Source organism: Vicugna pacos, chromosome 18 (genome assembly GCF_048564905.1).
Source record: "Vicugna pacos chromosome 18, VicPac4, whole genome shotgun sequence".
NCBI classification, from domain to species: domain Eukaryota; kingdom Metazoa; phylum Chordata; class Mammalia; order Artiodactyla; family Camelidae; genus Vicugna; species Vicugna pacos.
The window spans coordinates 40,835,843-40,862,104 of NC_133004.1; the positions used below are offsets into that span (position 1 = coordinate 40,835,843).

General features: G+C 54.8%; 1 protein-coding gene across 1 annotated transcript in view; it reads right to left on the reverse strand.

Moving 5' to 3' along the window:
* Positions 1 to 13,836: 13,836 nt before the first annotated feature.
* Positions 13,837 to 26,262, reverse strand: part of MUC3A (mucin 3A, cell surface associated) — a 65,100-nt gene continuing 52,674 nt past the window's right edge. The window contains exons 2-12 of the mRNA XM_072942108.1: positions 19,264 to 19,451; positions 19,058 to 19,159; positions 17,996 to 18,111; positions 17,824 to 17,882; positions 17,064 to 17,212; positions 16,613 to 16,678; positions 16,088 to 16,250; positions 15,743 to 15,913; positions 15,568 to 15,656; positions 15,258 to 15,310; positions 13,837 to 15,090 (exon numbers count right to left, since the gene is read on the reverse strand). Coding sequence (XP_072798209.1) covers positions 15,049 to 15,090; positions 15,258 to 15,310; positions 15,568 to 15,656; positions 15,743 to 15,913; positions 16,088 to 16,250; positions 16,613 to 16,678; positions 17,064 to 17,212; positions 17,824 to 17,882; positions 17,996 to 18,111; positions 19,058 to 19,159; positions 19,264 to 19,405 — 1,152 coding nt within the window. The 5' untranslated portion in view covers positions 19,406 to 19,451 and the 3' untranslated portion in view covers positions 13,837 to 15,048. The remainder of the gene's footprint in view (positions 15,091 to 15,257; positions 15,311 to 15,567; positions 15,657 to 15,742; positions 15,914 to 16,087; positions 16,251 to 16,612; positions 16,679 to 17,063; positions 17,213 to 17,823; positions 17,883 to 17,995; positions 18,112 to 19,057; positions 19,160 to 19,263; positions 19,452 to 26,262) is intronic.

The following is a 26,262-nucleotide window of genomic DNA, read 5'->3' on the forward strand; positions in this document are numbered from 1 at the left end:
CTATTCAAGGTACCGGCAGGTTGTGATGAAGCAGGGGTGCTGGCAGAGAAAATGGGTGTTTCTGTGAAATCTGTGGCTGTCTGTGCTGAGACAGTAGGGGTGGCAGACAGTAGGCTGGAGCTGGAAGAGGAAGCAGCACTTGTATCAGCCCCTGGAGTGGAAGTTCCAAAGGAAGTGGCTGATTCTTTCGACCCAGAAATGGTTGTGCGGACAGAGGGCAATTCAGCGGAAGTTGGAGGGCTACGTCCACTGGTCGAGGTGGTTGTAGAAAGTTCCTGTAGAGAGCTGGAAGGGAGAGAAGACGCTGTGGTGTAAGAGGGGTGGGTGTGTGCTGATGGCGCTGAGAGAGTTGTGGACACAGTGGTTCTGAAGTTATAAGATGTGGTCGCTTGTTCATGACCAGTGGAAGAGGTAAGGGATTCACCTGGACTTGAGGTGGACGTGGGACTTCCACCACCAGTAGTCAAAGGCGAGTCTGTGAGTTGAGTAGTATCAGAGACGGTGTTTTGCTTCGTGGATTTCTGAGTGACACCAGTGTCCGTCAGCCCTGATGCAGCTGGACTGGTGGATGTCTCTTCAGGGCTTGGTGGGGTGGAAAATGGTGCCGTGGACACCTCTGAGGTGGCTGTGTAGGACGTCGATCCTGGAGGAGAAGACGGGGTGCTGTGTCCATCAGCACCAGAAGTGGTTAAGGTTTCTTCAGGTCCTGATGTGGAAGCATAGATTTCAGTCCCTGTGGTGACGGTGCTATTCAAGGTACCGGCAGGTTGTGATGAAGCAGGGGTGCTGGCAGAGAAAATGGGTGTTTCTGTGAAATCTGTGGCTGTCTGTGCTGAGACAGTAGGGGTGGCAGACAGTAGGCTGGAGCTGGAAGAGGAAGCAGCACTTGTATCAGCCCCTGGAGTGGAAGTTCCAAAGGAAGTGGCTGATTCTTTCGACCCAGAAATGGTTGTGCGGACAGAGGGCAATTCAGCGGAAGTTGGAGGGCTACGTCCACTGGTCGAGGTGGTTGTAGAAAGTTCCTGTAGAGAGCTGGAAGGGAGAGAAGACGCTGTGGTGTAAGAGGGGTGGGTGTGTGCTGATGGCGCTGAGAGAGTTGTGGACACAGTGGTTCTGAAGTTATAAGATGTGGTCGCTTGTTCATGACCAGTGGAAGAGGTAAGGGATTCACCTGGACTTGAGGTGGACGTGGGACTTCCACCACCAGTAGTCAAAGGCGAGTCTGTGAGTTGAGTAGTATCAGAGACGGTGTTTTGCTTCGTGGATTTCTGAGTGACACCAGTGTCCGTCAGCCCTGATGCAGCTGGACTGGTGGATGTCTCTTCAGGGCTTGGTGGGGTGGAAAATGGTGCCGTGGACACCTCTGAGGTGGCTGTGTAGGACGTCGATCCTGGAGGAGAAGACGGGGTGCTGTGTCCATCAGCACCAGAAGTGGTTAAGGTTTCTTCAGGTCCTGATGTGGAAGCATAGATTTCAGTCCCTGTGGTGACGGTGCTATTCAAGGTACCGGCAGGTTGTGATGAAGCAGGGGTGCTGGCAGAGAAAATGGGTGTTTCTGTGAAATCTGTGGCTGTCTGTGCTGAGACAGTAGGGGTGGCAGACAGTAGGCTGGAGCTGGAAGAGGAAGCAGCACTTGTATCAGCCCCTGGAGTGGAAGTTCCAAAGGAAGTGGCTGATTCTTTCGACCCAGAAATGGTTGTGCGGACAGAGGGCAATTCAGCGGAAGTTGGAGGGCTACGTCCACTGGTCGAGGTGGTTGTAGAAAGTTCCTGTAGAGAGCTGGAAGGGAGAGAAGACGCTGTGGTGTAAGAGGGGTGGGTGTGTGCTGATGGCGCTGAGAGAGTTGTGGACACAGTGGTTCTGAAGTTATAAGATGTGGTCGCTTGTTCATGACCAGTGGAAGAGGTAAGGGATTCACCTGGACTTGAGGTGGACGTGGGACTTCCACCACCAGTAGTCAAAGGCGAGTCTGTGAGTTGAGTAGTATCAGAGACGGTGTTTTGCTTCGTGGATTTCTGAGTGACACCAGTGTCCGTCAGCCCTGATGCAGCTGGACTGGTGGATGTCTCTTCAGGGCTTGGTGGGGTGGAAAATGGTGCCGTGGACACCTCTGAGGTGGCTGTGTAGGACGTCGATCCTGGAGGAGAAGACGGGGTGCTGTGTCCATCAGCACCAGAAGTGGTTAAGGTTTCTTCAGGTCCTGATGTGGAAGCATAGATTTCAGTCCCTGTGGTGACGGTGCTATTCAAGGTACCGGCAGGTTGTGATGAAGCAGGGGTGCTGGCAGAGAAAATGGGTGTTTCTGTGAAATCTGTGGCTGTCTGTGCTGAGACAGTAGGGGTGGCAGACAGTAGGCTGGAGCTGGAAGAGGAAGCAGCACTTGTATCAGCCCCTGGAGTGGAAGTTCCAAAGGAAGTGGCTGATTCTTTCGACCCAGAAATGGTTGTGCGGACAGAGGGCAATTCAGCGGAAGTTGGAGGGCTACGTCCACTGGTCGAGGTGGTTGTAGAAAGTTCCTGTAGAGAGCTGGAAGGGAGAGAAGACGCTGTGGTGTAAGAGGGGTGGGTGTGTGCTGATGGCGCTGAGAGAGTTGTGGACACAGTGGTTCTGAAGTTATAAGATGTGGTCGCTTGTTCATGACCAGTGGAAGAGGTAAGGGATTCACCTGGACTTGAGGTGGACGTGGGACTTCCACCACCAGTAGTCAAAGGCGAGTCTGTGAGTTGAGTAGTATCAGAGACGGTGTTTTGCTTCGTGGATTTCTGAGTGACACCAGTGTCCGTCAGCCCTGATGCAGCTGGACTGGTGGATGTCTCTTCAGGGCTTGGTGGGGTGGAAAATGGTGCCGTGGACACCTCTGAGGTGGCTGTGTAGGACGTCGATCCTGGAGTAGAAAATAGGGATTTAAAATTTCTTTTGGTTCTGATGTGGAATCATACATTTCAGTCCCTGTGGTAGTAGTGGTTTTCAAGATATCTAGATTCTGTTGAAGCATGTTTGCTGTTTAGGTAGTTTGTTGTTCTGTTGTTTTGTGTACATAATTAAACGAAGGGGTCGACTTGATCAGGACTCTAATCTAGACGGAGTCTCTGCATTACGTGTCATATGTGAGATTTCAAAGGAATGTGGTGTAACAAATCTGATACTTATGTTTAGAGTGTTTTGTCTTTAGTGTATGTGGTGGCTGTTTCTCCAAGGAAAATTGAGTGGCATTTATTCACCATGACAGAAGTTGATAATCTCTTATAAGATCAGTCATATGGACATGGCAGACAGAGCTGAAAAATTTGTTAAATGTTAAGAATGTTACAAGGATTATAGATGGCCGAGTAGTTCATATGATTGATGGTCCATCACCACTAGAAGTGTATAAGGAATCACCAGGACTTGGTGTGAAACCATTCTTGATTAAGGTGTTTGCAGGTGACACAGAGGGTTGGAAAAACTTAGAGCTGATACTATGGTCTGTGACTGTGTTACTGAATGCAGTGGCAGGCTGGGACACAGCTGGTCAGCGTATGTCACTGAAGCATGGCTTTTGTCTTCAACGGTATAGGAATTTTCAGGGGGCACCTATAGATTTGGACAATTTACCAGTGATTAGAACATTGTCTCTTCTGTGAAATATAATAGTTTGTTTAGTTGGCAAGATGTCAGTAGCTACCATTCTGGTGGTTGATTGTGATTTATGACTTGAATTGTTAGTTGTGTAGCTGTGGATTTTGACAAGTCTGTGTGATTATATATACACACATGTACGTACATATGATTTTTCTCAACCCACAGTGTCATCTGAAAACACTTTAAGGAAAAGTATCACATCCAGTATATATGTATACCTTTGTGAAATATTGCCTGTACATTCCTCTCTGGGCACCCTGGGACATGTTCATTTTCTTGGATATTCTGGCATAAATTCGAGTGGATAGTTGTGCTCATACAAACGCCCCATGCACATTTCCTTCACCCCTCACATTCTGTGATTTGCAGACTGCACTTTGGCCTTCCATCGTGTGGCTGATACTTGGTCTGACAAGTCTTTCTTCCCCATCCTTCATATCTGAGATTCCCCCTCTATCCCAGCAGTTCCGACTGACGCAAGAGAAGTACGACAGCTAAGGCAGTCACTCATTACCGTGGATAATTCACCCCCTGTCTTTCCTCTCCAAATACGCTCACTTCACCACTCCACTTGGAATACTGACAGCTCTCATTGGCCGTCCTGTGGCTCTCCCCACTGCCCAGGCGAGCTCCTCTCCCACCCTGGTCCCACAGCCCCTCAGGGGACTGCAGTTGTCTAGTAGTGAGTGCTGGGCTTGCGTTCTGGGACTGGAGGGCTTATTCTGTCTTCTCTGTGCCACTTAGAACATGTGGCTGCACATGTGGGACTATATTTTCCTTTGTAGGATAGGATTATGATCCCTGGCTTCTCTTCACCCTGCCTAGAAAATGAATAAGACTGAATATGGAAAGATTCTTTGCGACAACAATGCCACAAGTCTCGGGATTCTTAGGAATTCCACAGGATGGTGTATAGGGGACTTCCTTGAGAGGGCAGGGCATGTGGCCTCTTGTCTCTCCTGTCAGTCCCCCAGTCCTCTGCAAAAATGTCCTGGGGCTGCATCTTTCTCATGTCTCAGGAAGGTGGACTTTGGCTACTGGCAGAGGGGAACGTGGAGGCCCCCAGGTCAGCAGCACCCTCTGCCATCCCAGACACCCCCATTTTCACAGGGTCCTAAAAGAGACAGTCACAGGGAGAGGCCAGGAGCTGGACCAGGACTGGAGGCCAGGACAGAGGAGAAGTGGACAATTAGTGAAGCTATGTCATTCACACCAACAGTTCTGGATAGTTGGCTTTGCAGAGCCACCATCAGAACATTAGGGGAAGAGCAGTATCTAGTCATTGACTAACGCTGTTCAGCTCAAAGGTGCAATAATGCCTATGATTTGTGGATTTCTAAATTAATGTAAAAGATTGAAAAGACTGCGTGGACATGTAAGTTGCTTCCATGTCTTGGCTACTGTAAGCAGCGCTGCTATGGACATTATTGGGATTAGCAGTTACAAACTACTAGATATAAAATAGATGAGCAATGAGGTCCTACTGTATAGCATAGGAACTATATTCAATATCTTGTAGTAACCTGTAATAAAAAAGAATATATATACTTATATACGTATAACTGAATCACTATGCTGTACAACCAGAAAGTAACACAACATTGTGAATCAACTATCCTCCAATTTTTTTTTTAACAGATTGCTTGGTTGTTTTCAACTCAGTAGATACGTTTTTTTTTTTCTCAATTCTCTTGCCTACGGAGTTAGGTTTTGCCTAATTCAGCATGGGGGAAGTGGAGGGGCTAAGCTGGGAGGCTGCCAAGGGTGGAGGTGGGGCATCCCTGGGTCTTGGTTATAAGGAGTATCAGAGAGAGAGAGAGCACATGGGGGCTCCGGTCAACCCAGAGCAGAGGGTGGCAGAGGTCAGAGTAAGCCCAGATAAGTGAGTCCCACCCCTTGCAGAGGCTCCTGGCTCCCCAGTGCAATGTGGGGGCAGTCGAGGCCCGTTTGAAGGGACAGTGGGAGTCAACAGGGCAGGGAGGAGGAAGGGAACACCATTCTAGGAAGGCTTCAAAAAGAAATAATATCTGAGCTGTCTTTTTCCTTTCTTCTTTAAAAAGAAGGGGTTTTGTGGACTTAGACATCATAAATTTTACTGGACTTTTTAAGTTATAAGTTAGACTATTTTTGTTGCGACAAGTCAAACAATGAGAAGGCATATAAAGGCAATTTATGGTCACGTCCATAACTGAGTCACAAAGAGTGAATAGGGTTGGGGAGAGGTGGCGTTTATCGGCTGCTTATCAAATTTCCCGGTAGCACTGTCACAACTGTAACTCAGTGATCTTGTGGAGTGCCTCTGCCCCTCCCTGAGAGCAGAGAAAGTTCCTACCCCATTCATCTGACCCAGGGCGGATGTTCCATGAGCACGTCTTGAGTAAAGGAGTGAATGAATACTAGAGAGTCTACCCGACACTTTTTCTTAATTATTTAATGTAATCCCATGAGGTTTTACACTGGAAGTGAGGTTCTAAGGATTAAATACTTTCCAAGTTCAATATTTACCAGTTAGTAGGATAGCATTCGAGCACAGTCTAAAGGTAGCTTTTACTTTTAGCACTAGGAAAGGGTTTGGAGAGTGGAGAAGAGCAAGGAAAAGGTTGCAGGTGGTCAGAACAGCACGTGTGGAGGCTCAGAGTACATGTCTGGGGTGGATCTAGACACTGAGAGAACCAGAGTGGGCAGAGGAATGTCTGGCAAGGTGGGTGTGAAGCCAGCTCTGGACTTGGCTCAGCAATAGTGAAGAACGTGCAGCAAAAGGCCATAGTCCTGACTGACTTTGGAGCAGGGCCCTGGAGTGAAGGGGCGGTGAGGGCAGAGGTGGGGAAACTGATGAGGCCATGGCAGTCACATGGTGGGCCACTGGGGGTCCCAGTGAAGGCCAGGACACTCACTAGCATGGCCTCTGGAAGGCTCTCTTTTATCTTTATCCCTGAATTCACACTATCTACCCCATTTTGCTGCCATTCAATCTGTCCTGAAGCATCCACGTCTCCACTGCAGTTGCCTCTCAGGGCACACCGACCAGCTCGAGTGCCAGATCCCTGTCCGTTTCATAGGGCTGCCCTCCTTCCTGGATGTTCTCATCTCCTTCAGGTCCCAAGACCCCACTGTTTCTTAATCATCCTTCTCCCTCTTCTTGCTGCTCTTCTCTGCTCATATTTAAGTGGAACCCTCACGATAAAGGCTCTGGTGTATCCCCTACCCTCCCGGCAAGCAACTTCCTCCATGCTCAAGGCGTTCACCCCTTCCTGGAAGGGACAAGGGAGAGGCACCCTAAATTCTGTCTTGGTACAGACTTTCAGAACCCTCCCATCCCAAGATTCTGGTGGCCATGTGGTGCCCAAAGGATGTGGCAGAGCAGTTGAGCAAGTCCTTCCCAGAGTCAACCTCCTGGGTCAGGGATGTTCCACTAGGAAGCTGAGCAAAGGAAAAACACAGACACTTTCCATAAAAACAATTTAAATGGCCAGTAAACCCATGAAAAGAAAATAAATTTCACTGGTAAGCAAAGATTTTCAAAACAAAGCAAGATACTATTTCTTTTTACTTATCACATCGCACCCGCTCTGTGATGTTAGGTGATAACGTAGCCAGTAGTGGTTGGGGAACTCCCATAAAAATGCTAATGGACTCTAACTTAGTTGATCATATTTCTAAAGGATGATTTGAGAACGTGCATCAGGGATCATGGGCAGAGTCACACCATTTTAGTGATTCCATCTCCAGTTACTGATCCTTAAAGTAAAGGAATCTAATGTAGATTTTAAAAAATTATTTATACAAGAATGTTTATTACATTATTGTCTATTGTAATGAAAACCTGGGGAACACCTGTCCAAGAACAGGAGATTTGTTAGATGACTATGGTATCCTATAGAATGGAATATTGATCAGCCTTTAAAATAGAAACTTCCCACAGAATAAATCTAAATGCATGTTCAGAAATAGACCAAAATGTTAACAATGTTTACATGGTATACAGAGATTTTCTTCCTTTGTATTTTCTAAGTGTTCTACCACCAATAGGCATTCATGCTAGAATGTTTAAACACAATAAATGTATATGCTGTAAAAATTAAAACAGATGTGTCCAATACCCTGGAGAACCCCGGCAAAATCACTAATAACTCCCGAGCTGGGACTCCCCACACCCTTGAGATCAAAACATTTAACAAAAACTATCTGTTTGCCTGTGTTGCAGCCACACTGGCCAGGCAGGACACCAGCTCTCCTACCAAGCAAGTAAAACTTGGTACTTTCTTGTGCTGTTTACAGTTCTTATTGCTTCTTCAAAATACACATATTTAGATTTTTCTTAAATGGATAATCATTTGAGTTAGGCAGCTGGTTTGTTGGGCAAGGCTTTCTTTTGGTGGCTTTCTTGGGAAAAAAGCCCTAGAAAGTACTTTGGGACAAGTCTGAAGACCGCCACCTTGATATAGGACGGTCCCCTCCTACTGGGACATTGTGCTGTGCACCAGAAATTGATACATTGTAATTGACCACTTCAATAAAAAAAAAAAAGACTTTCCTCTCCTACTGCTACCAAAACGCATTTCTGCTGGTGGTGAACTCGGTCAGTGGGGTCCACAAAGCAGCCCAGCCCCAGAGGGTGGAGTGTGGAGTGGGGTCCTGGTTGTGCCTCCAGCATCAGCTGCTACACACCTGCAGATCTCGTGCAGTTGGCCTCTCTGAACTCCCATTTCCCCCTAAAATGGGGATGAATGATGCCTTCCTTGACCAGCCTGCTCATTCTGGAATATCCTACAAGAGAAGCAGTGCAAGAGCCACTAGGATGTGCTTCTGTCACTCAGTCCTGGGTGTACTTTCAGCCCTGCCATGCATGAGCTCAGTGGCTTGGGCCTGTCTCCTTTTCTGTAAGGTCTTTCATACCTGGCAGAGTTGCTAGAAGGGTTAGACCTGGCCGGGGCCACCTTGGCTCTGCCCCTGCCCCTAATTCCACCTCCGCCCTGCACTTTTAGGACCAGCAGCCAGTACCACCTGCCTCTGCCCACTGCCTCCCTGATTGCAGTTGCTCTGATTGCTGTACACTCATGGTATAGTGGGTTGAACTGTGTCCCCTCAAAAGATATGTCCAAGTCCTGACCCCGTACCCTTGAGTGTGACCTTCTGTGGAAAAAGGGTCTTTACATGCGTAATTAAGTTAAGGATCTCAAGATCAGATCATCCTGGATTTAGGATGGGCCCTAAATCCAATGCCTGATGTCCTTTTCAGAGAAAGGAGAGGGACATCAGACACAAACAAGGAGGAAGGCCGTGTGAAGACAGAGACAGAGACGGGAAGCCAAGGAACGCCAAGAACCACCAGAAGCTGGCAGGGGCACTGAGGGATCCTTCCCTAGAGCTTTTGAAGGGACCAGACCCTGATGATACCTTATTTCGGACTTTGGCCTCCACAGTGGTGGAGAGAATAAATTTCTGTTGTTTGAAGCCACCACATTTATAGTAATTTGCTGCAGCAGCCCCAGGAAACTAACACACATGGGCATCTCCAGTCAGAGCAAGCAGTAAAGAAGGTGGGCTCTGGAGTCTGACAGCATGGGGGTCACACCCTGGCTCCTGCACTTGCTGGATGGGGGATCTTAGACTAGTTAGTTAATATCTCCGTGCCTCAGTTTCTCCGGGTCTAAAACAGAAATCAGTAACAGCACCTCCTCCTGGGGTGGCTGGGAAAGGTAACTGCGAGACAACAGATATCATTTAGAACAGTGTCTATAGCATATCTTAGGCCCTCAGTGAACGCCAGCATTCTTCATGTCATATCCAGGCCACAGGCGAGTGTGACTTCCTGATTTCTTGTACTCAGGGAATCTTTTTGTCAAATCCCAGTTCTATTCATAGCTACGCATGGTTTGCCTGTTCGGAAATTGTCTGAGGCTTGAATATCTCTTAATACTTCCTCCCTGCACTACTCCGTGTCAGCCAGCAAATTCCAAAGCCACCTAGAGCCTCCCGGCTCAGCCCGCAGACTCAGCCTCTGCGTGCTCGCACCCCACCTCCCAACTGCTGCAGCAGGGCCGCTCTTCGAGCCTCTGCCCCAGCCTTGGGTTGAGGTTCTTTCCTCCCCACTCCCAAGTTTCCACCTAATAAACAAGACCACAACCTGGCAAATTCACCTGCCTCACTCAGAGCACCGGCACCTGCCGCGAAAGAGCCAGGCCTCCTGTGTTTGCTGAATGAGTAAGTTTATTATCCTCTGCCTAAAACACCCCTTCCTTTTAATTGCTCTAGATTTACATCACACATGTTTCAAAGATTGCCCCTTTGCCTGCCATGAATGACTCTATTCTGGCCTTCAGCATGCTGTTCCCAATTTTATATGTTGAACGTTTCCACTTTCACTTCGACCGGCTCCAGGACTCTGACCCCTTGAGGCCCCTGTGCCAGCCTTTGGTCCCTGTCCCTCGCTGCCATCCTGAGAGGCTCCCCTCCCCGACCCTTACTATGAATGCTTTGGAACTTCATGTGCACAAAACAAGACAGACTCCAATCTGAATATTGACCCTAGGCACTGTCTGGTCTTTGTGGCCCCTGCAGCACACGGAGAATGGAGAGTTCTAGATTGCATCCATATTTTTGCCTCCTTCCTGAGCCCCAGGCCTCCAACACAGCTCCACTGAGAAGTTCCACAGTCACCTCAAGCTCAACAGGTCTGCCTGAGGCCCATCATCAACCATCAAAAAGAGTCTCCTGGCCTCCCAGTCACACGGGCTGGAGGGCCATCCTGGTGCCCACACAGCCCATCAAGAGGAACCTTCCTCTCCCATTTCCTAGGTTCCAGCTGGACCCTCATGGCCTCATGCCAGGATGGCTGTCAATGCCTCTCTTCATATCTGTCCCGGCAGGGGCGACTCACCTCTGCTCAGTCCTTGGAGGTCCTCCAATGTCTGAGATCTGCTTGCTTTCAGTGCTCCTGTTACCAGAAGGTGCTCCCTCACCACCATGTTTTCCCTACCCAGCACACGCCCCTCACCTTTGGGGCTTCCCCTGCACAGCTCCACAGTGCTTTTTCTACCTTCTCAAGTTGGCATTTCTTCTCCCTACTGTTCATTTGTCCAAAACCTCATCAGTGCTCACAGCCAAAGGGAGTACCCAGCGGAGGGAGCAGATTAGAAACAAAGAACTACAGATGCCACCTGTGTTTGGATTTTTTTTAATTTTATTTTTTCCTTCTACATTATTTACAGCATCCTATGTTTGGATTTCACTCATTTTATTTTTTTCCTTTTACATTATTTCTGACCTAACATCTGAATCCCTCCTTGAGGACCCAGAATATAAGCGGGGAGGTGGAGGTGTTGCAGAGGGCCTCAGGCCTCAGTGTGAGGTCGGGACAGCACCAACCTAGTGTCAAATGGGTGAGGTCATGCTAATTATCACCTAATTATGGGTCATGCTGGTCCCAGGTGGGTCACTCACCCTCTCTGAGCCTCGCTTTCCTGTCTTCCCTTTCTTACGTCATCTTCTTTATGAGAGTCATTAAGGCTACATGCTGTAGAATTGCTTTGTAACTAGCAGAGCCCTCTGTGAGTGGCGGGCAGGGGGTCTCGGAGCATCATCAGACCTTCTGGAGTTCCCCGGCATGGCCCCACTGGCTTGACCTCCCAACTCCTGGTGGCTCTTTGCATTTATCAGAGATAGATGCTTTTTGACTATTTTGCATGCTACTGAATTCACCTGTGTCAATTATCTTTTCCATACAATTCTAAGCAACAAGGGTCTTTGCTTGTGAGGGTGGCTGTATCCATAGGCTTGGAGGGAGGCACTGAGGCAATGAGCTTACTGACTTTTGGGTCCTTCATCACTGTCATCATCACCATCTCTCTCCTCAGCATCTGCCTGTGGAGCAGGGATGGGGGAACCCTTCCTAAGGTTGACCCTCACCCATAGCTTCCTTTTCTCTGTATATTAGCTTAAAGCTAATCGATATATAATTAACATATTTTTGTGATGTACCTAAATCCCTGAAGTTCACATCTCTAGTCCTCGCTCCTCACCTCTGGGCTCCTCCCAGCCTGCACTGCTGCCGTCGACATGTCTTGGTAGTGGAGAAGGAACTATGTCAGGGTGTGGAGGGCTGAGATGGCCTCTGAGGGCCTAAGTTCCCACATGGGTTCTCTCATGGCCGCCCTGCAGAGCTCCAGAGACCCCTGCGCACTCATCATCCCTCCCCACACATCCTGCAGGTCCTTCAACTCAGGAGATTCTTCTTTCGCCTGGCACCTTGGGCATGCTCTCTGAGTGCTCCTCACCCTGCATCCATCCTGCCCCTGCCTTCCTCGGGGCTCTTCCCTGTCTCAGGGAAATCAGGAAGTCTGTTCTCCATGCGGGAACCCATGAGAAATCAGCTTGTAACCAGTCTCTTCCCAGACAAATGGTCATGACAAGTTTCAACAAGAGCCTGTTTTCTCCTCAGCCCTTCAGCCATTTCTAACTAGAGGGGCTTTCCCAGGAGCCCTGGTGGCTCTCCCCAAGCAAGGAGGGAAGCTTCTGGGCACTCCATGGACTCCTTCCCTCCCCAGCCAGGGCTGGCAGCCTGTGCAGTGCCTCTGTGAGTTTTGGAAAGAGCTGACCCTTCGGCCAATGCAGCCCCCAGGATGAGGTCAGGCAGAGACCACCATCTAGTTGAAGAAAGCCCCCTGTCCCCCCAGAGAGAAGCCTGGAGAACAGAATGGATGGAGTCCATCTCCCACTCAGCCCCGGGCCTGGGGATTAGTGCAGACCATCAACAGCACAGCATAAGCCAGGCCCCTCCCTCTAAACCCACAGGTCTCCAAGGTGACCCCTTCAGCATCCCTAAGGATGAGGGCACAGCCTGGGTGTCCAGCCCTCAGGCAGCCCCTTCCCCTGCAAAATGAGGGAGGGAAGGAAGGCAGGAGGCCAGCCAGCTGCAACCCTGCCTGAGATCAATGCACACTGGGACCACCAGGGACCCCAGGGCCAAGTCTTACTCACCGTTTGTCTTGGCTGTGACAGCAGTGGCCACAGAAAGCCAGAGAGCCAGCGGTAGGATCCAGATCACCAGCATCTCCCAGAGAGTGAAGTCCTGGCTGCAGGGTCTTCCCTCATCAGGAGGGACGGAGAAATAAGTGCCTCCCAGGGAGGGACCAGCTATATAAAGGACCTCGGAGACCTTTGCCTTGGGAAGGACAGCACCTGGCCCAGGGTGGAGGCGTGATGATGGGGCTGAGTGGGTGACACATAATGACCACAGGGAGTTGGCCTAAGGGCAGCTGGTCAACTCTCCTGCCTAAGTCTGGGAGACCTGAACTGCCCTCAGCCAGGGTCTCTATTAAGCAGAAGCCAGAGTCATGGGTGGGGCAGGGCAAGAGGGAGGGACAAGAATTCAGAGGTGAGAGTGTGTGATGGTTGCTAAGAGGCGGGGGCCAAGAAGTACCAGGAGATAGTGACTACGGAGGAAGGGGCGACAGAACCCTGGAAGAAGCTGTCAGCAACAGGCCAGGCCAAGTGAAGGACCCTCTGCCCTGACTCCTGAGAGGTCCCCCTCCGGCCCTTCCTTCCTCATCATCCACCTCCAGCTGGCCCTTCTGAAGTAGCACGGCGCCTTCCCCAGGGCCACCTCTGACCAGTAATGCTTCTGCTGGGTGGGGCTCCCGCTCACACCTGGGGCTTTATGGCTCTGGTCTCCACCCTCACACTGGCCATTGCCAGTTCCTCTCCCATCCTGGACAAAGGTCCCAGGGGACTTTCTGACACCCCCCCCACCTAAAGAACCTCATTTGTCTGGCCCTGACCACCCTCAGCTTCAGCCCAGCAGGCGTGGCTGCACACAATAGTGGGAACAAGAGGGCTGCAGCCCCAGGCTGTGTCTGCCACACAAAGGCTTATAGTCTGAAGGTCTTTGGGGATGCCTAACACAAATGACAGCTGACCCAGCCTGAGTCACCCACCTCCCTGATCCAGCCCTAAGCTCCTGACGTCAAGGGGCCCAGGTGACAAACCCAGCAGCTGCCACCTCCTGCTCCCACCCACTTCCTAAGAAGATGGGTCCTCCAATCTCTCTGTTCCCTTTGAGGACAGTCATGGCCCCTGAGGGCTGCCCACAGACCCCTTTTTTCTTGTTGGGAGAAAGTGGGGCTCCTAGGCCCTCCTACAACCCCTCCCCTGAGGTCTTTGTTCCCCAACCAAGTGGAGGAACTGGAGAATGAGCAAGAGAAAGACACAGAGCAGTTTCATTTACAATAAATGCTGTATTATATTCACTTGGGAGAATTGGAGACTCGCAGACTTCCTGTCCCCAAATGAGATCTTTCTGCAAAGGAGGCAGGGGGCTTCTGGCTTCAGTGGTTACTGTAGGGATGGGGGTGAGACCAGGAAGAAGAAGGGGGAGGTGAGGTGAGAAGGGGGTGGGAAGAGGGGAAGCAGTAAGGGAGGGGAGGGAGAGTTAGGGGAATGAGGAGGAGCTGCTGGGGGAGCTGTTCCACTTTGGGGTCCCACTTCCTCTTATCTTCAGGGACTTGGGGAAACCTACCTCCCAGCCTCACTCACCAGGATCCAGAGCCCTTGGGGTGACAGGAAGGGATGGGGCCTCAGATTGGGGGACCTGGCCTGGGGAAACCTACCTCCCACCCCCATCCACCAGGGTCCAGGGCCCTTGGGGTGACAGGAAGGGATGAGGCCTCAGAATGGAGCTGGGGGTCCTAAGAAGCAGAGGGCATCCTTAGCTAGGGACAGGGCAGGGGCTGGGGGAGGGAGGATTTAGGACTGGGGCACTGAATGGGGGCAAGATTTAGGGCTGAGGGTACAAAGATGGGGAAGGGGGAAATATGGAAACTAGGGGGAGACACAGGGCGAGGCACTGTGGTGGGGGAGGGGTGACCTAAGTGGGTGCAGAAGAGGAGCTTGAAGGGAGCAAGGAGAACAGCAGGGGGTCACACACAGAGGGTGGGGAGGGCGGGCTGCAGGCTGGCTGCAGGTGTGGGGTGAGGAACAGGCCATGGGGATGTACACTGGAAAATGAGAGATAGAGGCCTGAGACCCAGGGAAGGATGTGGGGCTTGAGGATCTAAGAGAAGCCATATAAGCATGAGGGCCGACACAGGAAGGTGCACTGGGACAGAGGTCTGACGAAGCATATCTGGTTTTCACAATAATTCCACCAGGTATCGGGACGAATGTGCCGCATTCATTTTACAGGTGATGAAACCGAGGTTCAGAGAAGTTACTGACTTGCCCAAGGTCCCACAGTGGAAGAGCCTGGATTTGAACTGAGTCTCCAGATGGGTTTCACCCAAATTGGGAGAAGGAAGGGGGTCGGGGGAGAGTCTGATTTTGCCCAAGGAAACCAGCAGACAGCTGCACAAGTCCTTGGCCACCTCTTGAAATGCAATGCAGATGGTTCTTTCCGCTGCCCGGGACGGGATGGAGAAGGTAGTGCGGGACTCACAGTGAGGACGAGGTCACTTCAGATCTGTGGATGTGCATCTGCCACAGAATTCGTGAGACACAGAGTGAGAACAGGGAGCCACCCTACTGGGGCTGGCTGGGAAGTCACTGCTTCCTGGACCCAGCCCAGCCCTGCCCTCTGGGAGAGGGCCATCTGGAGCTGGATGCCTGGGAGAGCTTACTATCACCCCTCCTTGGCCTCTCACCCTCACATTGCTGTCCACATTCTCCAAAGCCACATGGAAGGCTCCATCCTTGACTAGAGAGAAAAGAGGAGAAAGGGGGAAGGAAGGAAATGTTAGGAAGGCAGGGCCTCAGGGGGCTCCTGTGCCCCTGTGCCTGCCCTGCCAGGATGGTCTGTGCAAGACCTGGGCACTAGAAAGGGTGCAGGGAAGCAAGGGCACAAGACTGGGGACAAGATGTATATGCCTGCCCTGGGCAAGAGAGGTCATCCAGTCCTGCTCAAGCCCCCCCAAGGGAGCGTCCTTGTCCCCTTCCCCAGGAGGCAGGACTCACCTGTTCCGTCATCCTCGAAGCCCAACTTTAAAAAAGTCCCCACGGTATTCTCATCCCAGGTCTCGAACCACTTTCTGTCATCCCAGGACCTGTGTCGGAGCACCGCCATCAGCACAGGGCTGCCCTATCTGGGACCCCTGTGCCACCCTCACCCTTCCGCCCCCAGCTCACTCACCGGCCTCCGCCTTGGCCGCCACTCTTCCGGGAGCGTGCCAGGAAGACGCTCAGCGCCACCAGCAGCAGCATCAGCGCTGAGGCCCCCGCCAGGCCCCCGACAAGCGCCCTCCAGGGAATGGACACCTCGCAGTGCGGGCCCAAGAACCAGTACGTGTCAGAGGAGAAGCAGCTGGGGGAGGGGGTCACAGGTCACATACCCTCACCACCTCCCGTGCCTGGTCCACTGGCGCCCCTAGAGCACGCTGGGGCTGGCAGGTGGACGGGGCCAGTGGGCGGGGCCTCGGGCGGGGCCGGTTGTGTGAAGTCGGGTGATTGGCCCCCCTGATTGTGGGCGGGGCCTCACCGGCAAGCAGGACCGCTCCTCTCCAGAAGGCACTGGCCCTGATGACAGTCGATGGCGCCGTCCACGCCCCTCGTGCATTTGGTGACACAGCGGAGCCGGTTCTCCACCAGCAAGGGGAAGTAGAAATCCTCGTAGCCCTCGGCAGCGGCGCGGCTGCAGATGGCTGGAGGGGGAGATAGGGGGTTGCAAAGACAAAGACCTCATCCACTATACTCTGGGGTCTGGCTATGATGACTCTGAAAATGGATGAGGACTTTCTGAAAATGGATTTCTGAAGGTGGGGTGTCAAGGGGTACCCTCTGGGATTAGATGAGGGGAGGGGAGGGCAGGCCTCTTACCCGCTCCTCACCTCCCCTGCTGGCCCTCAGGTGGAAGCTGCTAACAAGGGCCAGGGAGGCAGCCCTGTGGGGGGGTCACATCACTTGCCGCCCCGAAAGGTCTCCCCCTCCTCTCTAGGGACAGATGTCCCTTGTGGGAGGGGTCATGGCTTCCTGGGGCCACTCAGTCCTTTGCCCCATGTCTCACCTTCTGGGGACAGCTCCGTCCTGGTGATGTTGTTCAACTTGATGGAATCAGGCTTAAAACACAGGTCTTGGGGGGAGAACCACACAGGTACAGGAAGAATTGGGGGAGGCACAGAGAAGGGTCTGTCAGTATGGGGGAGGTGTGGATGGGCCATAAGGGAGAGCCCTTTTGGCCTTCCTCATATCTCCCAAATAATCAGGGACCCTCAGCCACCCTGGAAATCTTGAGTGAAACTGTCCCTTCTGCAGCCCCCAGGTTTTGGCAAGCCCCTTCTCAGCTCCATTGTTGACCCAGTTGGCTGTAGACCTGTGTCTCCTTTCCCAACCTGCCAGAAGTACCGCAGGGCTGGCATCTGATCCCAAGGAGGCCCCTGTCTGAGCTGGAGCAGGCTGGGATGGTGGCAGTGACCCTGACCCCTCCCTCCAGGCCAAGGCCCTCAGTCTCTGCTCACCCTGGTCATTCTGGCAGCTGTTCCCATCTTGGCTAACATTCTGGAGCTCCTCCTTCAGGGCTATCTTCACCTTCTCATACTCACTCTCCAGTTGGAGGCTGAAGGGTAACTCCAGCTGAACCAGATAGTCCACCACAATGCTGCCATTCCTGAGGGGGGCGAGGGGGCAGGAGGCCTCAAGAAGTGCCTAGGGCCAGGCTACATAGGTCTTTAGAAGGGCACTTCTGGACCAACCACAAATATATGGGTGTTGGGGGTATAGGGGCAGAGGCAATGCATTGGCATTTTGGACACATTACATCCAGAAGGGGTTGCCAGCATCTCTGCCTTTATCAGTCTGGGTAGGTGAGACAAAGAATGATTGGCATTCTCTTTGCACTGCATCAAGCCATAATCAAACCAGGGCCTCCTGGACACTCTGCCTCACTCTTCTAACCCATTCAGCAGACTAGGTGCCAACCAGAAAGAGACCAGCTATGGTCCAGACACCAGGCTTCCTACCAATACTCAGGCATGTCCCATGCAATCATTCTCCTTCCAACGTGCTTCAAGAAGAGGGGTGGCATCCCTCCGACAGAGAAATGATCTAGAAAATGATCATAAAATACCCCCCATGGAGGGGTTCCCTGGCATCCTCTCTCCACCCCTCTCTTTATGAAATCCGATGGTTCCTAAAGCAAGGGATGGATTCTCCAGCCCTCCTTTGTATCACCTTCCCCTCCCTTAACACTCCCTCCTCTGCCCCAGAAGGGTCTCGTACCTCAGGGACAGGATCTTCACATCCTTGAACCCCTGCACATTTTGGTAAATTCTCTGTATCTGAAATGCCAAGATTTCTGGGCTCATGTCTGAACCTCCAGACCAGAGGGCACTCAAAGGCCCAAGCCCAGCTCCAGGGGAGGACCTTTGTGTTTCCTCACCTTCCCCCTCACCTGATCCAGGAAGCTGTTGCTGAAATTCTTATAGGACTGAGAAGTGTTGTCATTGAGGTCCGAGGAGAATTCCTGGTCGACAGATACCTCCATACCCACTTCAGCGTCCACTGTGTCTGCGCACAACATGCCCTGCTGTGGTCACTTCACCATCCACTCCTGTCTGACGTCACCACCACCACCCCAACCCAGAGGCTGCTTCTGCTGCCCCTCTCCATGTCCCCTGAGGACTGATTAAAGAGCAGGAGGGAGAGAGGTAGGGATTCTGTGATGAGTTCCCTGAGATGAGTAAAACAATGGAAGTTGGGATGTACAGCAGTAGGCCAGTGGTCTCTCCCTCATCTGCCCCAGTGGGAAGCAGAATAATGACCCCTAAAGATGCTGCCACCTAATTCCAAGAACCTGTAAATATATTATGCTTCATGGCAAGGAGGATTCAAAATTACCAATGAAGTTAAGGGTACTAATCAGCTGACTTTAATAGGGAAAATTAACATGAATTATCTGGGTGGGCCCAGCTTAGTCACAGGGTCCTTCGCAGTGGAAGAGGGAGGCAGAAGTCAGAATAAGTCAGAGGAAGATGTGAGTATGGAAAAAGGCACAGAAACGCACTGTTCTTGGTGTCGAAGATGGAAAAAGGGGTCCCTGAAACAAGGAATGTGGGAGGGTCGGGAAACTGGAAAGGGCAAAGAAATGGATTCCCTTGTTGAACCTCCAGAAAGACCACAGACCTGCTGACACCTTCATTTTACCCAGGAAGATTCATGTCAGACTTCTAGCCTACAGAAATGTAAAATAAAAAATTTGTATTGTTCGTCTGCTAAGTTTGTGGTAATTTATTACAGCAGAAAACAATATACCTCCAATCAGCCCAGACAGAGTGGAGGTCCCAGGAAAGAACATGGCCCTGGCTACCTCCTGGAGGTGAAGGGGAAAAGGAGGCATGGTACGGGGTAGTGGGGAGCATGGGGAAGAGGGCAGGGATGAAGTGACTGGGCAAAGTGCCTGGGCTAAGGGAGAGTAAGTGGCAACTATTAAGAGAAAGTGCAAAGAGCAACTCACCTATATCCATCTGTTCCACAGCAAACTGGCAGAGGGAGCCATAGAAAGTTCTGGGGCAGGAACAGCTACCCTGAATCGAGGTGCCACCATTGTAACAAGGGCCTGGGTAGCAGAGGAAAAAGGGAAAGTTTGAAACAGGACTGACCTTGATCATGGGAATTTAGCAGGAGATGGAGGAAAGGCAACAAGGAGGCAGGAGATCCAACCTGGGATGCCGTTCAATCTAGCCTGCATGGTCATCTGAGTACTGGTCGAAGTTGTCCTGGGTGATGCAAGGGTGGCCAACGGTATTCCTGAATTCCTGGTACTGGATGGGGTGCGGCTGGTAAACTTGCTTGAAGTCAACATGGCGGTTGAATATCTGCTCCTTGGTTTTCTGATCAGCGAGAGGCGACTGAAGCCAGGTGCACGTGTGGTAGTTACTAAGTGCAGGTTCTTTTTCGGCCCGATGATGGCTCTTTGTGTGCTCATCAAAACAGTGTTAATGGGAACAGTTCCAGGGCTGATAGAACTAGGAGCATCAGTGATGTTGGAGGGCTCGGTTTCTGACGAAGTATGCAATTTTGAAGGAAAAATAGAACTCATGGGGATGGAACTAACAGAGGTGGCCATTTCAGTAGTAGAGGTAAAAACAGATAACGGGATAGTGGGCATAGAAGAAACTTGAGTATTGTGTTCCATTTGCATGCATGGTGCAGTGGAAGGCGAAGAGACTATTGTAACAGAGATAGACTCGGGACATTGTGTTGTAGAAGAAAGAGTCAAAACAGTGGTTGTTGCAGTAGAAGAGGTAACTGAAGATGACACGGATGGAGAAATACTTGAAGTTTCAGAAGAAGATGAAGAAAGAACACCAGTCACAGTAGTGGACCGCAAGCTATCTGTGTTGGGGACACGTGACGACGTACGAAAAGATTTAGTTTTACTACTGAGCACTAAACTAGTTCTACCAACAGAATGAGAAGAAAACATTGTGACGGCTGGCATTGAGGATGAGATAATACTACTAAACGGAGTAGTTATGCCATTTGTAGACGTACTGACACTAACGAAAGACAAAGACGAAGAAACACGAGAATTAAACCCTGAAGATGTATCGGAGACGGAGGTTGGAAGAACGCTGACTGTCATGGAACTTAAACTAGTAAAGCGGGTAGGTAGAGCGGTTGTCATGGAGGTGGAGGGGGCGGTCGTGTCGGCGGCAGTGGTGATTACCCGTGTGATGCTGGTGGTGGTGGTGGTGGCGGCGGCGGTGCTGGGAGTAGTAGGGGGAGGTGGAGGGGTGGACGTGGCCTGGGTGGTGGGGATGGTGGTGACCAAGGTGGAGAGAGGGCTAGGGTTGGGGGCGGAAGTGGGGACTGGCTCTGTGCTTGAGGCAGGAGGAGAGGACAGAGGCAGGCTCGTGGATGAGGTCCCGGTCTTGGCGGTCCCTCGAGAGGAAGTGGGGGAGGTGGGGGAGCCGACTGTGTTTGTGGGGGTGACGGATGAGGTGATTGGCGGAACGGAAGTCCTCTCTGTCCTGGGGGACTGTGAGGGCATGTCCCTGCTAGGTGTGACCGTGCTGGTGCTCAGTGTGCTGCTGCTCGTGGCCGGCGGAGGGCTACTCTCGGCCTGAGTGGCCTTGGGACTGCTGGCGGGCGTGGGAGAGGGGCGAGCGGATGGAAGCGGAGTGCTGGTGGTGAGGGAGGGGGTGGCAGTGCCGTGGGCACTTGTGAGCGGGGATGCGGTAGCAGGCAGCGGGGCAGAGGTGGTGGTGACAGCGAGAGTGGTGCCTGGGATGTGCAGGGGGCCGGAAGAGGGCATGACACTTGTGGGGCTTGGTGACCTGCTGGAGCTGAGGCCGGTCAGGGTGGTCAGTGAGCCAGGGGTCCTAGTGGATGTGGAGTTGGTGGTGGTTGGCGTGGCGGTGGAGATGCCCGTACTGGCAGAAGATGGAGCTGTGGTGGTGGAGGTGTGCGGGCCGGCAGAGGTAGAGGGGGAGGAGGCCACTGCCGACGTGACTGTGCTTCCAGTGGGGTAGAAGGTTGAGGACGGGCTGCCTGGAGTAGTGTGCGGTGTTGTCGGGCTGGGTGTGGTTCGCAGGGGTGAGGTGGCCGTGGCGGTGGTGTCGGTCGTGGAGGGAGTGGGCCAGAGGGTTGTGATCGAGGCGGAGGTGGCGGGGGTTGCGGTGTCAGTGGGCGTGGTGATTCCTGTTGCGGTGGGGGTGGGGGTCCCAGTGGGAGGTGGAGGGGTGGACGTGGCCTGGGTGGTGGGGATGGTGGTGACCAAGGTGGAGAGAGGGCTCGGGTGCGGGGCGGAAGTGGGGGCTGGCTCTGCGCTTGAGGCAGGAGGAGAAGACAGAGGCAGGCTCGTGGCTGAGGTGAAGGCATCGGTGGTCACTGGAGAGGAGGCGTGGGAGGCCAGGGAGCTGGCGGTGCGCCTGGGGGTGACCGATGATGTGATTGGGGGCTGAGAAGTAGTGTCTGTCGTGAAAGGCTGTGCAGGCGTGTCACTGGAGGGAGTAAGCGTGGTCGTGTGCAGTGTGCTGGTGCCGGGGCCAGGGCCGGTGCTGGTGCTGGTGCTGGTGCTGGTGCTGGTGCTGGTGCTGGTGGAGGCAGCGGTGGCCCCCTGGGGCGGGGTGGTCCTGCTACTGCTGGTGGACGTGGAAGGGGAGGCTGCAGAGGTTCCGGGAGCGGCTGCAGTGACGGAGGGAGTGGCAGCGCGGTGGGTACTTGGGGGCACGGATGTCGTGTCGGGCATCGTGGCCGAGGTGGTGAGGGCACTGAGTGCTGCGGCTGTGGTGTGGACGGTGGGGGAGGACGGGATGACACGCGTGGGGGTGGGGGCCAGGCTGGAGAAAGTGGGTGTGGAGGTGAGGTCAGTGGTGATGGTCAAGGAGGCAGTGGGGCTGGTGGATGTGGAGCGGGTGGTGGGTGTGCTGGTGGGCGTGCCCGAAGGCTCCGGAGACGGAGCTAGGGTTCTGGATGTCTGCAGGGAAGCAGGGCTAGGGAGCGGCGAGGAAACTGCAGATGTGCTTGAGCCTCCCGTGGAGTAGGCGGTTGGGGGAGTGATGCCCGGGGTACTCTGTGGGGCTGCCGGGGTGGGTGTGGTTCGCAGGTGTGCCGTGGCTGTCACGGTGGTTCCTGTCGTGGAGGGGGTGGGCAGAGGGGCTGTGATGGAGGTGGCGGGGGCGGCCGTGTCGGCGGGAGTGGTGATTTCCCGTGTGACGGTGGTGGTGGTGGTGGTGGTGGTGGTGGTGGTGGCGGCGGCGGCGGAGGCGGCGGTGGTGGCGGTGGCGGTGCTGGGAGTAGTAGGGGGAGGTGGAGGGGTGGACGTGGCCTGGGTGGTGGGGATGGTGGTGACCAAGGTGGAGAGAGGGCTAGGGTTGGGGGCGGAAGTGGGGACTGGCTCTGCGCTTGAGGCAGGAGGAGAGGACAGAGGCAGGCTCGTGGATGAGGTCCCGGTCTTGGCGGTCCCTCGAGAGGAAGTGGGGGAGGTGGGGGAGCCGACTGTGTTTGTGGGGGTGACGGATGAGGTGATTGGCGGAACGGAAGTCCTCTCTGTCCTGGGGGACTGTGAGGGCATGTCCCTGCTAGGTGTGACCGTGCTGGTGCTCAGTGTGCTGCTGCTCGTGGCCGGCGGAGGGCTACTCTCGGCCTGAGTGGCCTTGGGACTGCTGGCGGGCGTGGGAGAGGGGCGAGCGGATGGAAGCGGAGTGCTGGTGGTGAGGGAGGGGGTGGCAGTGCCGTGGGCACTTGTGAGCGGGGATGCGGTAGCAGGCAGCGGGGCAGAGGTGGTGGTGACAGCGAGAGTGGTGCCTGGGATGTGCAGGGGGCTGGAAGAGGGCATGACACTTGTGGGGCTTGGTGACCTGCTGGAGCTGAGGCCGGTCAGGGTGGTCAGTGAGCCAGGGGTCCTAGTGGATGTGGAGTTGGTGGTGGTTGGCGTGGCGGTGGAGATGCCCGTACTGGCAGAAGATGGAGCTGTGGTGGTGGAGGTGTGCGGGCCGGCAGAGGTAGAGGGGGAGGAGGCCACTGCCGACGTGACTGTGCTTCCAGTGGGGTAGAAGGTTGAGGACGGGCTGCCTGGAGTAGTGTGCGGTGTTGTCGGGCTGGGTGTGGTTCGCAGGGGTGAGGTGGCCGTGGCGGTGGTGTCGGTCGTGGAGGGAGTGGGCCAGAGGGTTGTGATCGAGGCGGAGGTGGCGGGGGTTGCGGTGTCAGTGGGCGTGGTGATTCCTGTTGCGGTGGGGGTGGGGGTCCCAGTGGGAGGTGGAGGGGTGGACGTGGCCTGGGTGGTGGGGATGGTGGTGACCAAGGTGGAGAGAGGGCTCGGGTGCGGGGCGGAAGTGGGGGCTGGCTCTGCGCTTGAGGCAGGAGGAGAAGACAGAGGCAGGCTCGTGGCTGAGGTGAAGGCATCGGTGGTCACTGGAGAGGAGGCGTGGGAGGCCAGGGAGCTGGCGGTGCGCCTGGGGGTGACCGATGATGTGATTGGGGGCTGAGAAGTAGTGTCTGTCGTGAAAGGCTGTGCAGGCGTGTCACTGGAGGGAGTAAGCGTGGTCGTGTGCAGTGTGCTGGTGCCGGGGCCAGGGCCGGTGCTGGTGCTGGTGCTGGTGCTGGTGCTGGTGCTGGTGCTGGTGGAGGCAGCGGTGGCCCCCTGGGGCGGGGTGGTCCTGCTACTGCTGGTGGACGTGGAAGGGGAGGCTGCAGAGGTTCCGGGAGCGGCTGCAGTGACGGAGGGAGTGGCAGCGCGGTGGGTACTTGGGGGCACGGATGTCGTGTCGGGCATCGTGGCCGAGGTGGTGAGGGCACTGAGTGCTGCGGCTGTGGTGTGGACGGTGGGGGAGGACGGGATGACACGCGTGGGGGTGGGGGCCAGGCTGGAGAAAGTGGGTGTGGAGGTGAGGTCAGTGGTGATGGTCAAGGAGGCAGTGGGGCTGGTGGATGTGGAGCGGGTGGTGGGTGTGCTGGTGGGCGTGCCCGAAGGCTCCGGAGACGGAGCTAGGGTTCTGGATGTCTGCAGGGAAGCAGGGCTAGGGAGCGGCGAGGAAACTGCAGATGTGCTTGAGCCTCCCGTGGAGTAGGCGGTTGGGGGAGTGATGCCCGGGGTACTCTGTGGGGCTGCCGGGGTGGGTGTGGTTCGCAGGTGTGCCGTGGCTGTCACGGTGGTTCCTGTCGTGGAGGGGGTGGGCAGAGGGGCTGTGATGGAGGTGGCGGGGGCGGCCGTGTCGGCGGGAGTGGTGATTTCCCGTGTGACGGTGGTGGTGGTGGTGGTGGTGGTGGCGGCGGCGGCGGAGGCGGCGGTGGTGGCGGTGGCGGTGCTGGGAGTAGTAGGGGGAGGTGGAGGGGTGGACGTGGCCTGGGTGGTGGGGATGGTGGTGACCAAGGTGGAGAGAGGGCTAGGGTTGGGGGCGGAAGTGGGGACTGGCTCTGCGCTTGAGGCAGGAGGAGAGGACAGAGGCAGGCTCGTGGATGAGGTCCCGGTCTTGGCGGTCCCTCGAGAGGAAGTGGGGGAGGTGGGGGAGCCGACTGTGTTTGTGGGGGTGACGGATGAGGTGATTGGCGGAACGGAAGTCCTCTCTGTCCTGGGGGACTGTGAGGGCATGTCCCTGCTAGGTGTGACCGTGCTGGTGCTCAGTGTGCTGCTGCTCGTGGCCGGCGGAGGGCTACTCTTGGCCTGAGTGGCCTTGGGACTGCTGGCGGGCGTGGGAGAGGGGCGAGCGGATGGAAGCGGAGTGCTGGTGGTGAGGGAGGGGGTGGCAGTGCCGTGGGCACTTGTGAGCGGGGATGCGGTAGCAGGCAGCGGGGCAGAGGTGGTGGTGACAGCGAGAGTGGTGCCTGGGATGTGCAGGGGGCCGGAAGAGGGCATGACACTTGTGGGGCTTGGTGACCTGCTGGAGCTGAGGCCGGTCAGGGTGGTCAGTGAGCCAGGGGTCCTAGTGGATGTGGAGTTGGTGGTGGTTGGCGTGGCGGTGGAGATGCCCGTACTGGCAGAAGATGGAGCTGTGGTGGTGGAGGTGTGCGGGCCGGCAGAGGTAGAGGGGGAGGAGGCCACTGCCGACGTGACTGTGCTTCCAGTGGGGTAGAAGGTTGAGGACGGGCTGCCTGGAGTAGTGTGCGGTGTTGTCGGGCTGGGTGTGGTTCGCAGGGGTGAGGTGGCCGTGGCGGTGGTGTCGGTCGTGGAGGGAGTGGGCCAGAGGGTTGTGATCGAGGCGGAGGTGGCGGGGGTTGCGGTGTCAGTGGGCGTGGTGATTCCTGTTGCGGTGGGGGTGGGGGTCCCAGTGGGAGGTGGAGGGGTGGACGTGGCCTGGGTGGTGGGGATGGTGGTGACCAAGGTGGAGAGAGGGCTCGGGTGCGGGGCGGAAGTGGGGGCTGGCTCTGCGCTTGAGGCAGGAGGAGAAGACAGAGGCAGGCTCGTGGCTGAGGTGAAGGCATCGGTGGTCACTGGAGAGGAGGCGTGGGAGGCCAGGGAGCTGGCGGTGCGCCTGGGGGTGACCGATGATGTGATTGGGGGCTGAGAAGTAGTGTCTGTCGTGAAAGGCTGTGCAGGCGTGTCACTGGAGGGAGTAAGCGTGGTCGTGTGCAGTGTGCTGGTGCCGGGGCCAGGGCCGGTGCTGGTGCTGGTGCTGGTGCTGGTGCTGGTGCTGGTGGAGGCAGCGGTGGCCCCCTGGGGCGGGGTGGTCCTGCTACTGCTGGTGGACGTGGAAGGGGAGGCTGCAGAGGTTCCGGGAGCGGCTGCAGTGACGGAGGGAGTGGCAGCGCGGTGGGTACTTGGGGGCACGGATGTCGTGTCGGGCATCGTGGCCGAGGTGGTGAGGGCACTGAGTGCTGCGGCTGTGGTGTGGACGGTGGGGGAGGACGGGATGACACGCGTGGGGGTGGGGGCCAGGCTGGAGAAAGTGGGTGTGGAGGTGAGGTCAGTGGTGATGGTCAAGGAGGCAGTGGGGCTGGTGGATGTGGAGCGGGTGGTGGGTGTGCTGGTGGGCGTGCCCGAAGGCTCCGGAGACGGAGCTAGGGTTCTGGATGTCTGCAGGGAAGCAGGGCTAGGGAGCGGCGAGGAAACTGCAGATGTGCTTGAGCCTCCCGTGGAGTAGGCGGTTGGGGGAGTGATGCCCGGGGTACTCTGTGGGGCTGCCGGGGTGGGTGTGGTTCGCAGGTGTGCCGTGGCTGTCACGGTGGTTCCTGTCGTGGAGGGGGTGGGCAGAGGGGCTGTGATGGAGGTGGCGGGGG